Below are 16,891 nucleotides of genomic sequence, written 5' to 3'. Positions count from 1 at the left end.
GCTTCTGTTTTATCATACATTTTTCCTTTCAAGTTGAAGGCTTTCTTCATCTTTCACACCTTGGTTCCCATCCATATTGAAAAGGCTATCAAAGATGGGAAGTTCAAAGAGGTGGGTGAGACCAGTTTAATGGCATGCTTTGCTGGAGGGTGAAAAGTGCAAGAACCAGCTGTTTGGGTGAAGGTTCTCATGATGCCCAAACAATGCAGCCCTTGTTTTGAAACATAATCCACCAAATTTCCTAGTTCCCCAGACCATTTTTAGTATGTAACTTCCTTCCTACTTTATTTTCTGCTTACCCACACCGGACAGTCACTGTAAGACAAGAAAAGTAGGGGAGAAAGGAGAGAAAATGTGGAGTTTCACAGATCTTCACATAACCCTGTTTTTCTCCCCCACCTCTTGGTGTACAGCTCTGCTTGGGGGCTGTGGCCTCTACTGCTGCAGCCCTCTCCTCACATGATCCTGGCTTCAGCCTTTCCACTCTGCATCTCCAGGTGATGCTCTCACACCTGCTGTCACCTTGCTCAAATTTGCAGTTACGGCCTCTCCCACTTTCTTCACCATTGTTGATTCACACTTCAGCCTTTGTTTTGAACGTGCTGTTGAGCTGACCTTCTTAACCATCCGTGTGCATGTTTTCATGTGGTTGTAATATTTTGTGTATATACTACTTTGGGTCCTGTTTTCACTTCACCTGATTTTCTATATTGCTATACAGTGAGCTCTGATTATAGTCAACCTGAACAACAAAGTTAAATTAGAGCACAATGGAGTTCTTGATATAGAGTCTACTTTTAATTCCAATAAGAACTATTTCAGAAGACTTTCCAACCTCAGTCCTCCAGTTTGTTAACTGCTGGTTTACATTGGCCAGCTTCATATTTCATCACTCAATGCCAACGTCATCATGCAAAGATTTCTTCTTAGATTGTTTGGGGCTTCTCATTAAGAATATCTTCCAGTCCAAAAAATAAAAGAAAAAAGAGAGTATCTTCCAGTCCATTGTCTCTAGGAATGTGTCACAGGGACAATGTCTGATTAAGTATGGGTGGTTGCTTACACTGAAAAGATTATTTGATGGGTATAGCTACATACTGAATTCCCTAACTCCTGCTAAGAGCTCTGACAAAAGTTTCAAATCAGTGTTATGTTCACAGCTTCTCATCTAAATGCAGACATAAACGCATGTTAGTGTACATACAAATTACTTGTGCTGCTTTTAGGAATTGCAGGCTCCTGGGTTTTGCCACCAGAGATTCTGATTTAGTAGATCAAGGTAAGCTTGGAAATGTGCGGTTTCAATGAACACTCCAAGGAAATCCATGGTCATTAGACCACACTGAGTGTCACACCTTTGTTACTTAATGTCTAATAAAGATTTGGCAGTGAGTGTCTCCATCTTGATTATTCAGCTTCTCTCCCATGAGTTTTTTTATGTTGAATAAGGGATGTATTATAACTGAAAACCTTCCCACATTCATTACATTCATAGGGTTTTTCTCCAGTATGAATTCTCCGATGCCTAGTAAGTTGACATTGCTGACTAAAGGCCTTTTCACAATGATTACATGCATAAGGTTTCTCGCCAGTGTGTGTTCTCTCGTGTTTCGTAAGGGTTGACCGATCATTAAAGGCTTTCCCACAGTCAATACATTCATAGGGTTTTTCTCCAGTATGTGTTCTCTCATGTTCAATAAGGCATGACCTCTGACTGAAGGCTTTCACACACATGTTACACCGATAGGGCTTGTCTCCAATGTGTGTTCTTTGATGCACAATGAGGGGAGACCTCTGGCTGAAAGCTCTTTCACAATGACTGCACTTGTAAGGTTTCTCTCCAGTATGGGTGCGCTGATGCACAACAAGCTGTGATCGCTGCTGAAAAGATTTCCCACAGTTATTACATTCATATGGTTTCTCTCCAGAATGAATTCTCTGATGGGAAAGAAGGTGAGAGCTCCCAGTAAAGGCTTTCCCACACTGATTACATTCAAAAGGTTTTTCTCCAGTATGAGTTCTCTGATGCTCAATAAGGTGAGAGCTCCCACTGAAAGCTTTATCACACTGATTGCATTTATATGGCTTCTCTCCAGTGTGAATTCGCAGATGCCTAGTAAGTTGAGTGCTTCGAATGAAGGACTTTCCACACTGGTTACATTCAAAGGGTTTCTCTCCAGTGTGAGTTCTTTTATGTGCAACAAAGTCCGAGCTTTGACTGAAGGACTTTCCACAATGAGTACACTCATAAGGCTTCTCTCCAGTATGAATTCTTTGATGTACAATAAGGTTAGAGTTCCACCTGAAAGATTTTCCACATTCGTGACATTTATATGGTTTTTCTCCAGTGTGAGTTCGCTGATGCCTAATAAGTTTGGAACTCTGGGTGAAGGATTTCCCACACTGGTTACATTCATAGGGCTTTTCTCCAGTGTGTGTTCTCTGATGTACGACAAGGTCATAGCTCTGGCTGAAAGACTTGCCACACTGAGTACACTCATAGGGCTTTTCTCCAGTGTGTGTTCTCTGGTGTACAACAAGCTTAGAACAACAGCTGAAAGATTTTCCACACTGACTACATGCATGTGGCCTCTTTCTAGTCTGAATGATGTCACTGTCAGTAAAAGATGAGGCTGCGTGGAAGGCATTATGCTCCTCCCCACACCTAAATGGTGCTTCTCTACAATCACTTATTTTGGTTCGTATGAGGCAGTCATCACACTCATACTGACATTCTCTAAGATGCATCGGCTTGTGTTCATTCCGAGTCTTGCTATGATTGATAATGTTTCCATAGTCTGGACAGTTATTTTTGTTCTCTGCTGAGAAAAGTCTATTATGAAATTGCAGGGAGGTACCGTAGCTCAAAGAGTCACTAGTGACAATATATTCACAAAATTTTTTATTTCTCATTTCAACATTTCCAAGTTTATTCAAATAAATGCTCTGACAGAAGGCTCCAGCACTTTGGTGATTTTCATAAGGCTTCCGATCAGCCTGGCCTTTCTCATGATTCATGAAAACTGAATTCTGTTTCAACTTTTTAACCTGTGAGTCAAGGGTACGGAAATGTGTTCTTGTGAGTAATGTTGGAGGTAGAAGGCTTACACTCAAGTAACTTCCCCCAAGGTCATGCTCACAATGGTCCCCTTGAGCAAACAGTGTCTCTGTTGTAAATACCATTTGATTCCAAGAGTCCTCCTGGTGCTCCCTTAGCTGGTTCTTCCAATCCTGCCTTTCTCCTAATGACACCAACCAGGGGCCCTCCTCCTGTAGGCAGTGTTTCATTTCTATGTGTGGAATGGTTCTTCCACAGCAAAATCTTCTTTGGAAGCTGACTCTTTCTTTTCAAATATATTCTTCCAATCTGAAAGAAATCCAATATACCTGAATTACTGGAGATGCATTAGAGGGGGAGGATGGGATGGAGGAGACCACCAAGTATGAGAGGTTCTCTGGGTTTGTTTCTAATCCATGGACTGTAAGTTCATGCAGGATGTAAAAAAAAAGGGATGGAACAGCAAACAGGGTAGTGGTGATAACGTATAAAAAACAAACAAAGATAATGAAGAGGTAACCCAGGAAGACTAGTCTGCAGAGGGAGAAGAGGAATAAGAACAAGCAGGGGAGGGTAAAGATTAAAGGAGAGATCCAGAAAGAATTGGGCCTAAGGGTATATAGCCTTCATAGCCACAGAAGATACCTACAATATAATTGCCTGTGAAGCCAGTGAATACGGTACCTGACTTGGAAAAAGGGTCTTTGCATAAATTTAGGAACTTGAGCTAGGGAGAGTATCTGTGTAGGCCCTGTGACCAGAAGTGTCCTATAATGGGGAAGTAGAGATATGATATACACAGAAGTGATATGAACATGGAACAAAGAGATTTAGAGATGCTGGCCTTAAAGACTAAAGTGATATGGGCACAAACCAAGAATGCTGCAGCCACCAGAAGCTGGTGAGTGAGACAAGGAAGAGATTTCTTCCTGGACCCTTCCAAGGGTGCATGACTCTACACCTTGATTTCAGACCAATGGTACTGATTTCAGGTTTCTGGCCTCCAGAATCATGGGAGAATCAATTTGTGTTGTTTTAAGCCCCTCACCTGGTAATCTGTTACACCAGCCGCAGGAAATTAATACAGAGACTAACTGGTACCTCAACCTAGATTATTGACCCAGAATCTTAGTCTATCTCTTCTTTTTTTAAAGATTTTATCTCTTTAGGGGCGCCTGGGTGGCTCAGTGGGTTAAGCCTCTGCCTTCAGCTCAGGTCATGATCTCAGGGCCCTAGGATCAAGCCCTGCATCAGGCTCTCTCCTCAGTGGGGAGCCTGCTTCCCTCTCTCTCTCTCTGCCTGCCTCTCTGCCTACTTGGGATCTCTGCCTGTCAAATAAATAAATAAAATCTTAAAAAAAAAAAAAGATTTTATCTCTTTATTTGATAGACAGAGAGGGAGATCACAAGTAGGCAGAGAGGCAGGCAGAGAGAAAGGGAAGCAGGATCCCTGGTGAGCAGAGAGCCTGATGTGGGGCTCAATCCCATTACCCTGAGATCATTACCTGAGCCAAAGGCAGAGGCTCAACTCACTGAGCCACCCAGGTGCACCCCCCTCCCCGCTTTTTAAGAAAATTTTATTTATTTATTTGACAGAGAGAGAGACACAGCGAGAGAGGGAACACAAGCAGGGGAGGCAGGAGAGGGAAAAACTGGTTTCCCACAAAGCATGGAGCCTGATGTGGGGCTCAATCCCAGGACCCTGGGATCATGACTTGAGCTGAAGGCAGACACTTAATGTCTGAAACACCCAGGCACCCAGTCTATCTATTTTCTGATTCTGCATCTTGAAATGATCCCAAACACCAACACAGACTTAATATTCTTAACGCACCATTTCAACTATTTCTTTAGGCTAGCCACAGAAGAAAAACTCTCTACCCACTTCGTAATCAATGCCACAGACTTCCCAGAAAAGCACTGTAGTCCTTGAAGCAGTAGTTGGCTAGGCTGGGCTGCAACTGAGTTTCACTAACTAGCAACTTCTTCTTCTTTTTTTTTTTTTTAATTTTATTTATTCATTTGATAGGGAGAGACACAGCAAGAGAGGGAACATAAGCAGGGGGAGTGGGAGAGGGAGAAGCAGCCTTCCCGCTGAGCAGGGAGCCCACACAGGGTTCGATCCCAGGACCCTGGGATCATGACCTGAGCTGAAGATAGACGCTTAACCAACTGAGCCACCCAGGCACCCCTAACTAGCAACTTCTTATTTATTATTTATTTATTTATTTTTTTGACAGAGAGAGAGAGAGATCAGGCAGAGAGGCAGGCAGAGAGAAAGGAGGAAGCAGGCTCTCCACTGAGCAGAAAGCCCAATGTGGGTCTTGATCCCAGAACGCTGAGACCATGACCTGAGCCGAAGGCAGAGGCTTAACCCACTGAGCCACCCAGGCGCCCCTAACTAACTAGCAACTTCTAAAGCTCATTTTCCTCGACAGTAAGCCAGGAATAAAAACCCTTAGCTTACAAGGTTTACTTCGATGCACAAATGAACTGCTATATGAGTCCCACAAGGTGCCTGGCCTGTGGTACACTGTTAGTACATGGTGCCATTGATATGACCTCCCCTGTTACTGTCCTAATGGAGACTCCTCCCTCTGTTGAAATATTGGGTCTCTGATGAGTGGTGTAGGTTCCCAGCTTGGGACCTTGCCTGGGTTCTCCAAAATTCCCCCTTTACTTGTCACTCTTCCCATTTCGTCATGTAGCCACCCACATCTAGTACTATCAAGGCCTCTGATCAAGTCCCCATGCTTCACTCTCCAGGAGTGCTAAGGAGACAAGTCTCCTCCACTTGGCAATGTATTAACTACACTCTGTGGCCCTCCTTTGACTTCCGGGGGGCATTTCCCTCTTGGACAAAGTCCTTCTCTAAGCCTAAGACCCTCCACAACCAATACCGTTCTCCTTCCCAAGACTCAGCTGTGTTCCTTTTTGGTGTTGTCTTGGAATCCCTGATGATGAGAACTTTTTCAAATGAAACAGTGGCCCAGTGAAAGGGAGTGAAAGGGTATTTTGAGACCGGAAGAAGGAAAGAAGTCTCAGGGTGGTTAAGATGTGACTGAGTTGTGCCTGGTCATTGGAAACTGGGTAAAGGAGGCCAGACATTTTACACAGTGTCTCTATCAAGATTGCAAAATGAGGAAAACAGACTGTGTGGGTCAGCTAGAAAGAAGTATCTGTGATAGATGAGAAGAAAGATGCTGTCCACATACTGAGGAGAAGAAAGATGCTGTCCACATACTGAATTCAGAATGGCATCATTTGAAGGACCAAGGACAAGTAAAAGCAGGTGACACTTCAGAGGGAAAAGTAACAGAGGCTGTAGGTGAGAGTTACAAGGTAAGAAAGAGCAGGAAAACACAAGATAAACCCAACACCTCTGGCTAGGGGAACGTCTCGATGATACTGTGAAGGTCCAAAGTAGTGTGAAGGACACACGTGATGTTTACAGCTAACTGAAAGCAGCCAGTTAAGAAAGGCCACTTACTGGGGCGCCTGGGTGGCTCAGTGGGTTAAGCCTCTGCCTTCGGCTCGGGTCATGGTCTCAGGGTCCTGGGATTGAGCCCCACATCGGGCTCTCTGCTCAGCGGGGAGCCTGCTTTCTCCTCTCTCTCTGCTGCTGCTCTGCCTACTTGTGATCTCTCTCTCTGTGTCAAACAAATAAATAAAATCTTAAAAAAAAAAAAAAAAGAAATGCCACTTACTGCGTGATTCCAACTACAGGACATTCTGGAAAAGGTAAAACTATAAAGAGTAAAATAACCAGTGGTTTCCAGGAGCTAGGGTGGAGAGAGGGAAAAACAGGTGGAGCACAGAGAATATTTAGGGCAGTAGAACTACTTTGCTTGATACTATAAAAATGGACATGTGGCATTATACATTTACCCAAACCTGCAGAATGTCCAACACCAAGAGTGAACCTAATGTAAACTGATCTCTACTGGTAATGTGTGAATACAGCTGCACCCATTGTAACAAATGTACCACAGAATGCAGAATATTAATAATAGAGGAAACTGTGTGTGTATGTGGTGAGGAAGGGTGATAAAATGGGAACTCTGTACTTTCTGCTAAACTTTCGGTAAACATAAAACTCTAATAAATAAAACCTATTAATTAAAACAAAACAAAAACAAATATCAGAAGCAGCCCAATTAGTTGGGGTAATGAACATGTTCTAAAATTGATTATAGTGATAGATGCAGATGCTGTGAATATACTACAATCCTTTGCATACTTCAAATGAATGAATCATATGGCATGTGAATTATATCTTGATACCACTATTAAAGAAAAAAAGGAGTTCCAATCAGGCTTAGACACTGGGACATACAAGGAGGTGGACTGATGGGCTGAGGAGAGGTGGTAAAACAAGTCCAGGAACTGATTTAGTAGGAATCCTTCTGGAAGGAATAGGTTGTTGCCATTTCCTAGGATGCAGAAGTTCTCACCACATCTCTGGATCATCTAGAAGTTGTAGGAATGTCCAACATGAGGAGGAATGCACACCCAACTACAGGGTAAAGACAAGGCATGATGGAGAGATCCATCTGCCCTGGGTGGAAGTGAGGGTGGGGGACTCGAGGAAAAGAGGGGGCACAAGCACCTGGGAATAGATGAAGGAGCTGAGAGGTGAAGATCAAAGGGAAGATGGGAACAGAAATGAACCCACACATGAGAAATGTTGGGACAAGAATGACATGTGTTTTTCATGGATTGGGGAGAGAGGGACAGCCCTACATGGGTCAGAATGTGGCTGCCTTGGATGCAAGGAAGCAGCAGAGAACACCCAAGAAAGCTCCCTGTACCTCCTTCCCTCCTTGGACCCAGGCTCCTGTGGAGAGCAACTTCACTAGGTTAACTCACCAGGTCACTAGCCTGCTCTCACCTTGGGGAGGTCCCTGTTCTGCCCTCCATGGGTCTTGTCCTTGCTCCAGCCAGCTGATCACATCCGGTTTGGAAAGCAGAAGCCCTGGTCAATGGGGAAAAAATACAGGACTTTGTGCTCTGCTCAGAGAGTAGAAGAACCATGTCCTCTGGCCTAGCCCTCTGTCCCTGGGGTCAGATGTGGAAGTATTAGGAGGGCCCTGCACATCCCAAGGAAACTCCCAACAAAACTCTTGGCTCATTATAGACAGAATGAGTGGCAATATCCAGGATCTGTATCTCAAGGGAATCCATTTCTGGAATGCTCAGGTTCAACCCAGGCATATCTGTAAGAAGAGCCAGATCTTTGAGTCCCTGAAGCAGAAAACTGCTGTGATGGGCAGAGCTCGCCTTACCCAGAGAGACCAGGTGGCTGCAGGTCTCCAGAGTCACGGTGCGGTATAGTCTCCTCTGGGCCAGATCCAGTTGTACCCACTCCTCCTGCGTGAAGGTCACAGCCACGTCCTTGAAGCTCACAGCTGGCTGAAATATCACCCATGTTACCATGGGGCTCTGCCTCCCCAGTGTGGAGGTTGGGTCAGGGGGATGGGGCAGCACTGGGAAGGAGAGGACATGTGTTTTAGATGATATCTATGAGCACTCATGGGGTTCCCACCTTTGGGATCAGGCTCATGCTGTTTTCACTTCTCTCCGAGGGGCTCATCTATCACTGGTCATACCAGTGCTTCTGATTTTTGGTAGTAGGAAACAACAGGAACCCCACTCAGAGATCCCCAGGGTGGCTGAATGGGTTATGGAGGCTTAGTTCTGCCCAACCTCAAGATCCTGCCATGCAGCCATCACAGACAGAGTCTGAGCCAGAGACCTGTCCCAGGCGACCAGGCGTGGGAGACTCATGTTCGGTCTGGTCCTAGGAGGTCCTGGCTCACCCACACAGGGCAGGTGCTTTATCTACGGAGACCCTTTGGCTTTCACATGAAGGCACAGGGCAGCATTACAGTGCTCTCATGTGCCGGACTGAGAAGGTGGATGGTATTCCTAGACCTATTTTTACAGCTGACGAGACTGAGGCAAAGAGAGGGAAAAAAGGTCCCTAACTCACCTGGGATGGGACCGCGTGAGAATGTGCTTCCATCTCCTCCTCATACCTGAAGAAGCTGTGGTGAAGAGAGCAGAGGTCCTCAGAAGGCAGGGTTGGTGAAGAAGGGAACAATGAGGAATTCAGCCCCACCTCAGTAAGCCCATGAGACTGAGCCCACTCCCAACCCCAGACAAAGGAAAGGGCTGCCGGTGCCTTTTGAGGAACATTTCCTTAGGGTATGGGGAGTTGGGAGACAGGGCTCTGACCAAGTACCTTAAAAAGTCCAAGGCTCTGAGGTCCTCTGTGGCAACCAAGCCAGCTTTCCAGATGTGGAATGGGCCAGCCTGCCCAGATCTGAGTCTAGGGATGGACCTGGGCTATCCCAGGCTCAAGGAAAATGCCCCGTCACATGCGGGTATATCTGAACGGTGACCCCACAGATACATACCCATCCCTCAACACCCAAATAAAAGACTGGCCAGTTTTTCCTGTCATTTCAAGAGACTAAATAAGGGGAGGCAGGAGCAGAGTGTTAAGACAACTGGACAATTTTAAAATATCCCAATGATGGGGCGCCTGGGTGGCTCAGTGGGTTAAGCCTCTGCCTTCAGCTCAGGTCATGATCCCAGGGTCCTGGGATCGAGCCCTGCATTGGGCTCTCTGCTCAGTAGGGAGCCTGTTCCCCCTCTCTCTCTGCCTGCCTCTCTGCCTACCTGTGATCCATCACTCTCTCCCTCATATAAATAAATAAAATCTTTAAAAAATTTTTTAAAAATGTAAGAGACACTGCAGGGACAAAAAGCAGCACTGATACTTCTACGAATGAGTGGAAAGGAAAGAAAAGTAGTGGTGAATGTGGGGTCTGGTTTCTACAGCACCAGAGCATGAACTATGTTCTAGGCTGGGCTTTGCCAGAGCGAAGGCCGTAATCTTAAACCAGAGCCACAATCCCCTTCCCGCCACTTGCTGACAAATCCCCTGAAGAACGCTTCTCCGGATGAGCAAGCTGCGTGCCTGCTACACCGCCTCCTGAGGCTGCCGGAACTGGTACAAGCAGCTGCTGCAAGGAGCTCGGCACCTCACAGCAGCAGCAATTTAGTCTCCTACAGCTCTGGAGCCCACAAGCTTTTCTGCTGCTACCTTTCTCATTTATTGCTTTGATCTCTGTGCTTTGTTCTGAGAAATGTGTAAGCTGAGCCTTTAGAACCTCTAGGAGGGCCTTTTTTTTTTTTTTTAAATATTTTATTTATTTATTTGACAGACAGAGATCACAAGCAGGTAGAGAGGCAGGCAGAGAGAGAGAGGAGGAAGCAGGCTCCCCGCTGAGCAGAGAGCCCGATGTGGGGCTGGATCCCAGGACCCTGGGATCATGACCTGAGCCGAAGGCAGAGGCTTTAACCCACTGAGCCACCCAGGCGCCCCTAGGAGGGCCTTCTTAACTCATTATTTTCTTTTAAAAAGTCACCAACAGATAAATGCAAAGGGTCAGAATAGCGAAGGCACAAAAAAGAGAACAGTCAGGAAGCTGCCCTGCCTCACCAGAAGGGAAGATGGAAGTGTGGTGCCAAGAGCTACGGAGAAGGGAATTGTTACAAATGCAAAGCAGCCTGGCAATGTCCAACAGCGGTCTGAATTATCAAGAGCACGAGTGCAGAAATCCCCCACCATCAAAATACGGAACAATGGGGCGCCTGGGTTGCTCAGTGGGTTAAGCCTCTGCCTTCGGCTCAGGTCATGATCTCAGGGTCCTGGGATCGAGTCCCGCATCGGGCTCTCTGCTCAGCAGGGAGCCTGCTTCCCTCTCTCTCTCTCTCTCTCTCTGCCTGCCTTTCTGTCTTCTTGTGATCTCTCTCTGTCAAATAAATAAATAAAATCTTAAAAAAAAAAAAAAAAGACGGAACAAATTCTAAGTATGAAGATGGTGATAAAAGGATAGTTAAAAAAAAGGGGGGGGGGGCCTGGATGGCTCAGTGGGTTAAAGCCTCTGCCTTCGGCTCAGGTCATGGTCCCAGGGTCCTGGGATCGAGGCCCACGTCGGGTTCTCTGCTCGGCGGGGAGCCTGCTTCCCTTCCTCTCTCTGCCTGCCTCTCTGCCTACTTGTGATCTCTGTCTGTCAAATAAGTAAATAAAATCTTTAAAAAAAAAAAAAAAAAAAAAAAAGGATGTGGCCTAAACTTTAGTGCAAGATCACTAAGAGAACGACATTTTTTAGGGATAAAAGTTAGGCCGTAGGAAGACATAATAATCTTGACTATTCATTTGCCTAACAGATACTATAGCAAAAATATAAAACAAAAACTTGGTAACCTCAAAGAAGTATGAGAAAACCACACGGGAAATGCCCACCTACATTTAGAATGTGACTGATCAAAAAGACAGAGTAGAGGGATGCCTGGGTGGCTCAGTGGGTTAAACTACTGCCTTCGGCTCGGGTCATGATCCTGGGGTCCTGGGATCGAGTCCCGCATGGGGCTCCTTGCTCAGCAGGCAGCCTGCTTCCTCCTCTCTCTCTGCCTGCCTCTCTGCCTGCTTGTGTGTATTCTCTCTCTCTGACAAATAAAATCTTTAAAAAAAAAAAAAAAAAGACAGAGTAGAATACAAAATAAAATTTATATAAATTTAAGTTATTTAAAATATAATGTCAAGCTGAATTGTATATACATCCCTGCCCTCCCGACTGCCCCCTTTTTTCTTTTTCTTTTTTAAGATTTTATCTATTTATTTGACAGACAGAGAGAGAGATAGCAAGAGAGAGAACACAAGCAGGGGAAGTGGAAGAGGGAGAAGCAGAATTCCCACTGAGCAGGGAGCCCGATGTGGGATCATGACCTGAACCTAAGGAAGATGCTTAACAACTGAGCCACCCAGAGACACCCCCCCACAACCACCCTCCTTCTTAGCATCCTCCATCAAGGACCCACCTCTCAGCCTCTTACCTAGGAGCTCTGCGCAATCTGCCTCGGACTACTGGCCACCCTCTCTGCCTGCCCCTGATGGTTTTTGAGTCCTAGCTGGTATGAGACCGTCTCTATTGCCCCCACAGCTACTGGTCCATGCTCTCACTCACCCTTCCTGCCGTCTCACTATTATCTGATCTGTGCAGATAAAACTGCCTCTTAATTCACTCCAATCAGTGACCCTAGACTCCACCACCTTCCTGGCACACACACCTCTCTAAGCCCACACCCTTGCAAATGGCTCTCTTCAACTTCTCAGGGGAGAGATTTTCCTTCTGATCAAGTAAACTCCTGCATCCCAGTGCTCAGCCCTCCCTTCCAGTTACTTCCATGCTCCTGTTCCTCACAGGTAGGCCCTCAGAGTAGCCAGCACTCCGGTCTCCCCCACTTCACCCTGTCCATCCTCTCTCTGCCCTCTCACTCCTAAACACACACACTACAAATGTACCCCACACCCAAGAAAGCTGACCAAGGTTCTGCATCCATTTATATTGTTCTGGTACCACTGCCCATCCCTGGGCAGTCTCATATTACCCGTGACCACTTCCACCTTCCCATCTTCTCCTTCCTTGACTGGAGGCATCTGAAGGCAAGGGCTGGGAATGCCACTCTGCCATCAGATTGCCTGCTTTCGCAGTCCCAGCTCCACCGCTTGCCTCTGTAGTTCCTAGCTCCTAAGCAGACCCCCTTACCCTCTCTAGGCCTCAGATTCTTCCTCTGTAGACATGTGTGAGAACAGCAGGCCTGGTGTCATGATGCTACTATGAGGATTAATGAGTTGCATTTATAGAGCTTAATGTCATGTGGACACACAGGACATGGTAGATCTAGTCACATCGAAAATTCCCTTTCCATTCCTCATGCTGGACCTGAGAGGGGGCTGGTGTGGCAGGTTCTCTGGGGCTGCAGGTCTAGGGCAGTTTGCTCTTTCCCTGCCTGTCGGATGGCGTCTCAAGTGTTGCCCCCGGCTTCATGTTCTGCCCAGACCTCCCTGCCACTGCTACTTCCTCCTTTATTTCCAGCCCTACATCCTACACATTCCTCAACTCGACACCTCTGGGTGACCAGGAATTCTCTTCATGGCCTCCACCCGGGTTCCACACTAGAAATGGAAACTCAGCGGCCTCCTCGGCTATTCCCACTTCGCATTCTCCTGCGCCGAGTTATTTCTACAGCCAGATGCTCCTACTCTGAGGCTCTCTGACATCCACTTCGAAGCCCTCACACACAGGGCGGTTTCACGTCCCGGCTCTTTACACCTCCAGGCCCCGTCTCCCGCAGCCCCTAACAGACACATGAACAGACACAACCAACAGACACATGAACAGACACAACCAACGCAGGCGCCACAACACCACAGACCCAGAGGCTGCTGCTGCTCTTCCTGGACTTCCTCTCATTCTTTGTTCACTGGGAAAACAATGCACTTTGTCTTCAAGCTGAGTTCAAAAGCACGTACCGGTGGAAGAAAACGTGTCCAAGCTCTGAGGCGGGGGCGGCCTCCGGGGGAAAGCAAGCCTCGCTCGCCCGGGAGACTCTGGGCTACCACCTGCGGCACCGAGCGCCTCCGCGGTAGGCGGCCCTGTCGAACCCAGGGAGGGAAAAAGACGCGTCTGGGTGGGCAGGCCCCAGATGCCCACACGCCGGCCCGAAACCCGCAACAGCCGGCCTCCTCTGCAGCGGGAGAGCTTCTGTCCCGGAGCAGTAGAACCTCAAACACGATCACACCCAGCCACGCTCTGCTACAGGAGGGGCCCTCGCGGGACCAGCTTCCTCCCGCTTTCTGCAGCCGGAGGGGCTCGCATCGGACAGACCCTTGCGCAGCCCCTCAGAAGGACCCTCCACCCGCCCCGCTCCCTCCCCCGGAACCGCCCAAGACGCGGCGCCATCCCGCCCCGCCCAGCCCACAGCCCAGCCTCCGCGCCGGTCCCGGGTTTCAGGGTGTCCTGAGTTCGCGGGGCAATGGCGGCGCTTCCGGTGGACGGTGGAAGTGCGCGCGCAACAACTGCAAGTCCCAGAAGGCAGCGCGGCGGCGACCGTTGCTCCCTGCCTGCGGCGGCGGGACGCGTCTGGGCCCGGGTGGTGGCCTGAGAGAGACGCGAAAGCTACCTTTTCCCTTCCACAGCGGCTCGTGTTATGGTTTCGACACTTGTTTCCCTTGGGCGTGTTCCGTGGCTTGCCTCTGCCCGTAGCCCGGGCTCACGGACGCGACGCATTCCCTGAGGCCGGCGACCGAGGCCGCGACGCCACAGTGGCGGACGTCTGCGACCGGCATCGATGCCTGGGCTGGCGTCCGAACTGCGCTTGACCGCACCCTTTCCTCGCCGTCCGACCCGCCGCGGAAGTGAATGAGGACGCCTTGAAGGGGGCAAGGAACAGCCGTTGACCCGGACCCCGCTAAAGCGAGGCAGTCCGCCCGCGGCCTGTGCTGTCCGCGGAGGCTCCGAGGCAGGCAGGGGGGTGGCCTCGCTGCACTTCGACGGTCTTCGTCGAGTGTGGAAGCCGGGGACCGGCTAACTTTAGGCGGGCCTCCCAGGGTTAGGATTGCTTAGGGGAGCATATTTGGCTTTGACCGCAGAAAGGTCGCCCCTGAGAGGGACGGGACAAAAAGTAGGGAAGCTGGCAGTTCATGAGCAAGTCCTGACTGGGCCCTGCGGCTGCAGAGGGTGCGGGGCCGTTGGTGGCCGTGTGTGCGGTCTCACCGCGTCGTGGGGTCGAGTCAGACCCGCCCCCGGCTGACCAGCCGCGGCTCTCACTCACCTTCCCCCACCGGGCGACTGGCGGCCGCGACTCTGGCTCTGCTCGAACCTCGTCAGCTCCTGCATTGGTACTTCCTCGTGTCTGGGATGCTCCTGTGACCAGCCTTCCTTGCTTGGACTCTTACCGAGGCTGACCCAACAGCCATCATCTTCTCACTTGACTCCTTCATGCTCGTTAACACGACCCTGCAATTTGTAGATTCTTCCAGGAAGTCTGGAATCTGGCCTCCAAAGGGAGACTCTTGGTGGAGTGGGCTCGTGCCTCTTGCTTACTGAATTAGGCAAGGGCATTCTGGCCAAGGAGAGGTGACACGGCTGCCGGGGGCTTCTGGGGAAGTTCCTCTTTCAAAAACGGACGTAAGACACTAGTGTGTCCCCTTTCATTGTCTCTGGGCAGTGCTGTCTCTGTGTAGTGTGTAGAATGGTATGGCCATGCCAGCACCTTCCGGAAGCCAGCCCAAGAGGCAAACAAAGTCGACATGCTGAGAATGGCAGAGCAGAAAGATGGAAAAAATCAGAGTCAATAATGGCATCCTGCTTGCATCACGGAATCAACTAATTTTGCCTGTGTCCCCCTGGGGACTTTTCCTTCTATCATACATGACCTTGTTTTTATTATGGAAAACTTCAAATGTAGAAAAGTGAATAGTGTGATGAAAACCAATGCTTCCCTCCATGCATTTATCCAACTTCATTTACTGTCCTCATTCGGCTTTTTAAACTTAATCTTATCCCCACTTGATCCCAGCCACCACTGCATTATTTTGAAGCAAATCCCATATTGTTTCACTCATAAATATCTAAGATTCTTTTTTTTTAATATTTTATTTATTTATTTGACAGAGAGAGATCACAAGTAGACAGAGAGGCAGGCAGAGAGAGAGAGAGGGAAGCAGGCTCCCTGCTGAGCAGAGAGCCCGATACAGGACTCGATCCCAGGACCCTGAGATCATGACCTGAGCCGAAGGCAGTGGTTTAACCCACTGAGCCACCCAGGCGCCCAATATCTAAGATTCTATCTATAAAAAAGAATAATTTTTAACTTTTGAAAAAAAGATTTTATTCATTTGAGAGAGGAGGAGAACACAGCAGGGGGAGAGGCAGAGAAAGAAGAATAAGCAGATGCCTCACTGAGCTGGGAGCCCGATGTGGGGGCTCCATCCCAGGACCTAGAAATGACGACGTGAGCCCAAGGCAGATGCTTAACCATCTGAGCCAACCAGGAGCCCAAGAATGATTTTTGGTAGAATACGAAAATCCATACAGAAAATAAATAGTGGTTGCCTAGCACTGGGGAAGTTTGAGTGAAAACATGAGGGACTGCTACATGGATATCAGTTTCTTTTGGGGTTGATGAAAATGTTATACAAAGTTGACTGTAGTGATGGTAAAACATATTAAAAACCATTGAGTTGTACAGTTTAAGTGGGTATGTGTGAATATGTCTCACTAAGGCTACTTAAAAATCAGTACATAATGGGGCACCTGGGTGGCTCAGTGGGTTAAAGCCTCTGCCTTTGGTTCAGGTCATGATCCCAGGGTCCTGTGATGGAGCCCTGTGTCGGGGGCTCTGCTTCCCTCTCTCTTCCTCCTCTCCTTCCTCCTCCTCCTCCTCCTTCCTCCTCTGGGGAGCCTGCTTCCTCCTTTCTCTGCCAGTCTGTCTGCCTACTTGTGATCTCTGTCTGTCAAATAAATAAATAAAAATCTTAAAAAAAAATCAGTACATAAAGGGGCATCTCGGTGGCTCAGCTGGTTAAAGCATCTGTCTTCTGCTCTGGTCATGATCTCAGGACTCGGATTGAGTCCCGTGTGGAGCCCCATGTTGAGATTGCTGAGTTTGGTCCCCTGCTCAGCGGGAGTCTGCTTCTCCCTCTAACACCTGCTAGTGCTCTATCTCAAATGAATAGATAAAATCTTGAAAAAAAAAAAAAACAGTACATAAGGGTGCCAGCATCTATTGGGGAAAAAAAGATACAGTGGGGGAAAAGATGACTTTTCTTTTTAAAGATTTTTCATTTATTTATTTGACAGATCACAAGTAGGCAGAGAAGGGGGGAAGCAGGCTCCCCACTGAGCAGAGAGCCCAATGCAGGGCTTGATCGCAGGACCCTGAGATCATGACCTGAGCCGAAGGTGCCCCAAAACAG

At 48.1% G+C, this 16,891-nt stretch overlaps 1 protein-coding gene across 1 annotated transcript; it reads right to left on the bottom strand.

The window, feature by feature from the left end:
* Window positions 1–25: 25 nt before the first annotated feature.
* Window positions 26–14,014, bottom strand: ZNF544 (zinc finger protein 544). Its single transcript, XM_047710758.1, is given in 8 exon segments — window positions 26–3,305; window positions 3,308–3,367; window positions 7,949–8,032; window positions 8,343–8,469; window positions 9,050–9,104; window positions 9,302–9,405; window positions 13,445–13,567; window positions 13,894–14,014. Coding segments are annotated over 5 exon segments (2,202 nt in total). The 5' UTR covers window positions 9,083–9,104; window positions 9,302–9,405; window positions 13,445–13,567; window positions 13,894–14,014; the 3' UTR covers window positions 26–1,407.
* Window positions 14,015–16,891: the final 2,877 nt, after the last annotated feature.

The sequence above is a fragment of the Lutra lutra genome, chromosome 17 (assembly GCF_902655055.1).
Source record: "Lutra lutra chromosome 17, mLutLut1.2, whole genome shotgun sequence".
In the NCBI taxonomy this organism is placed as follows: domain Eukaryota; kingdom Metazoa; phylum Chordata; class Mammalia; order Carnivora; family Mustelidae; genus Lutra; species Lutra lutra.
This window is presented reverse-complemented; position numbering and strand designations above follow the sequence as displayed.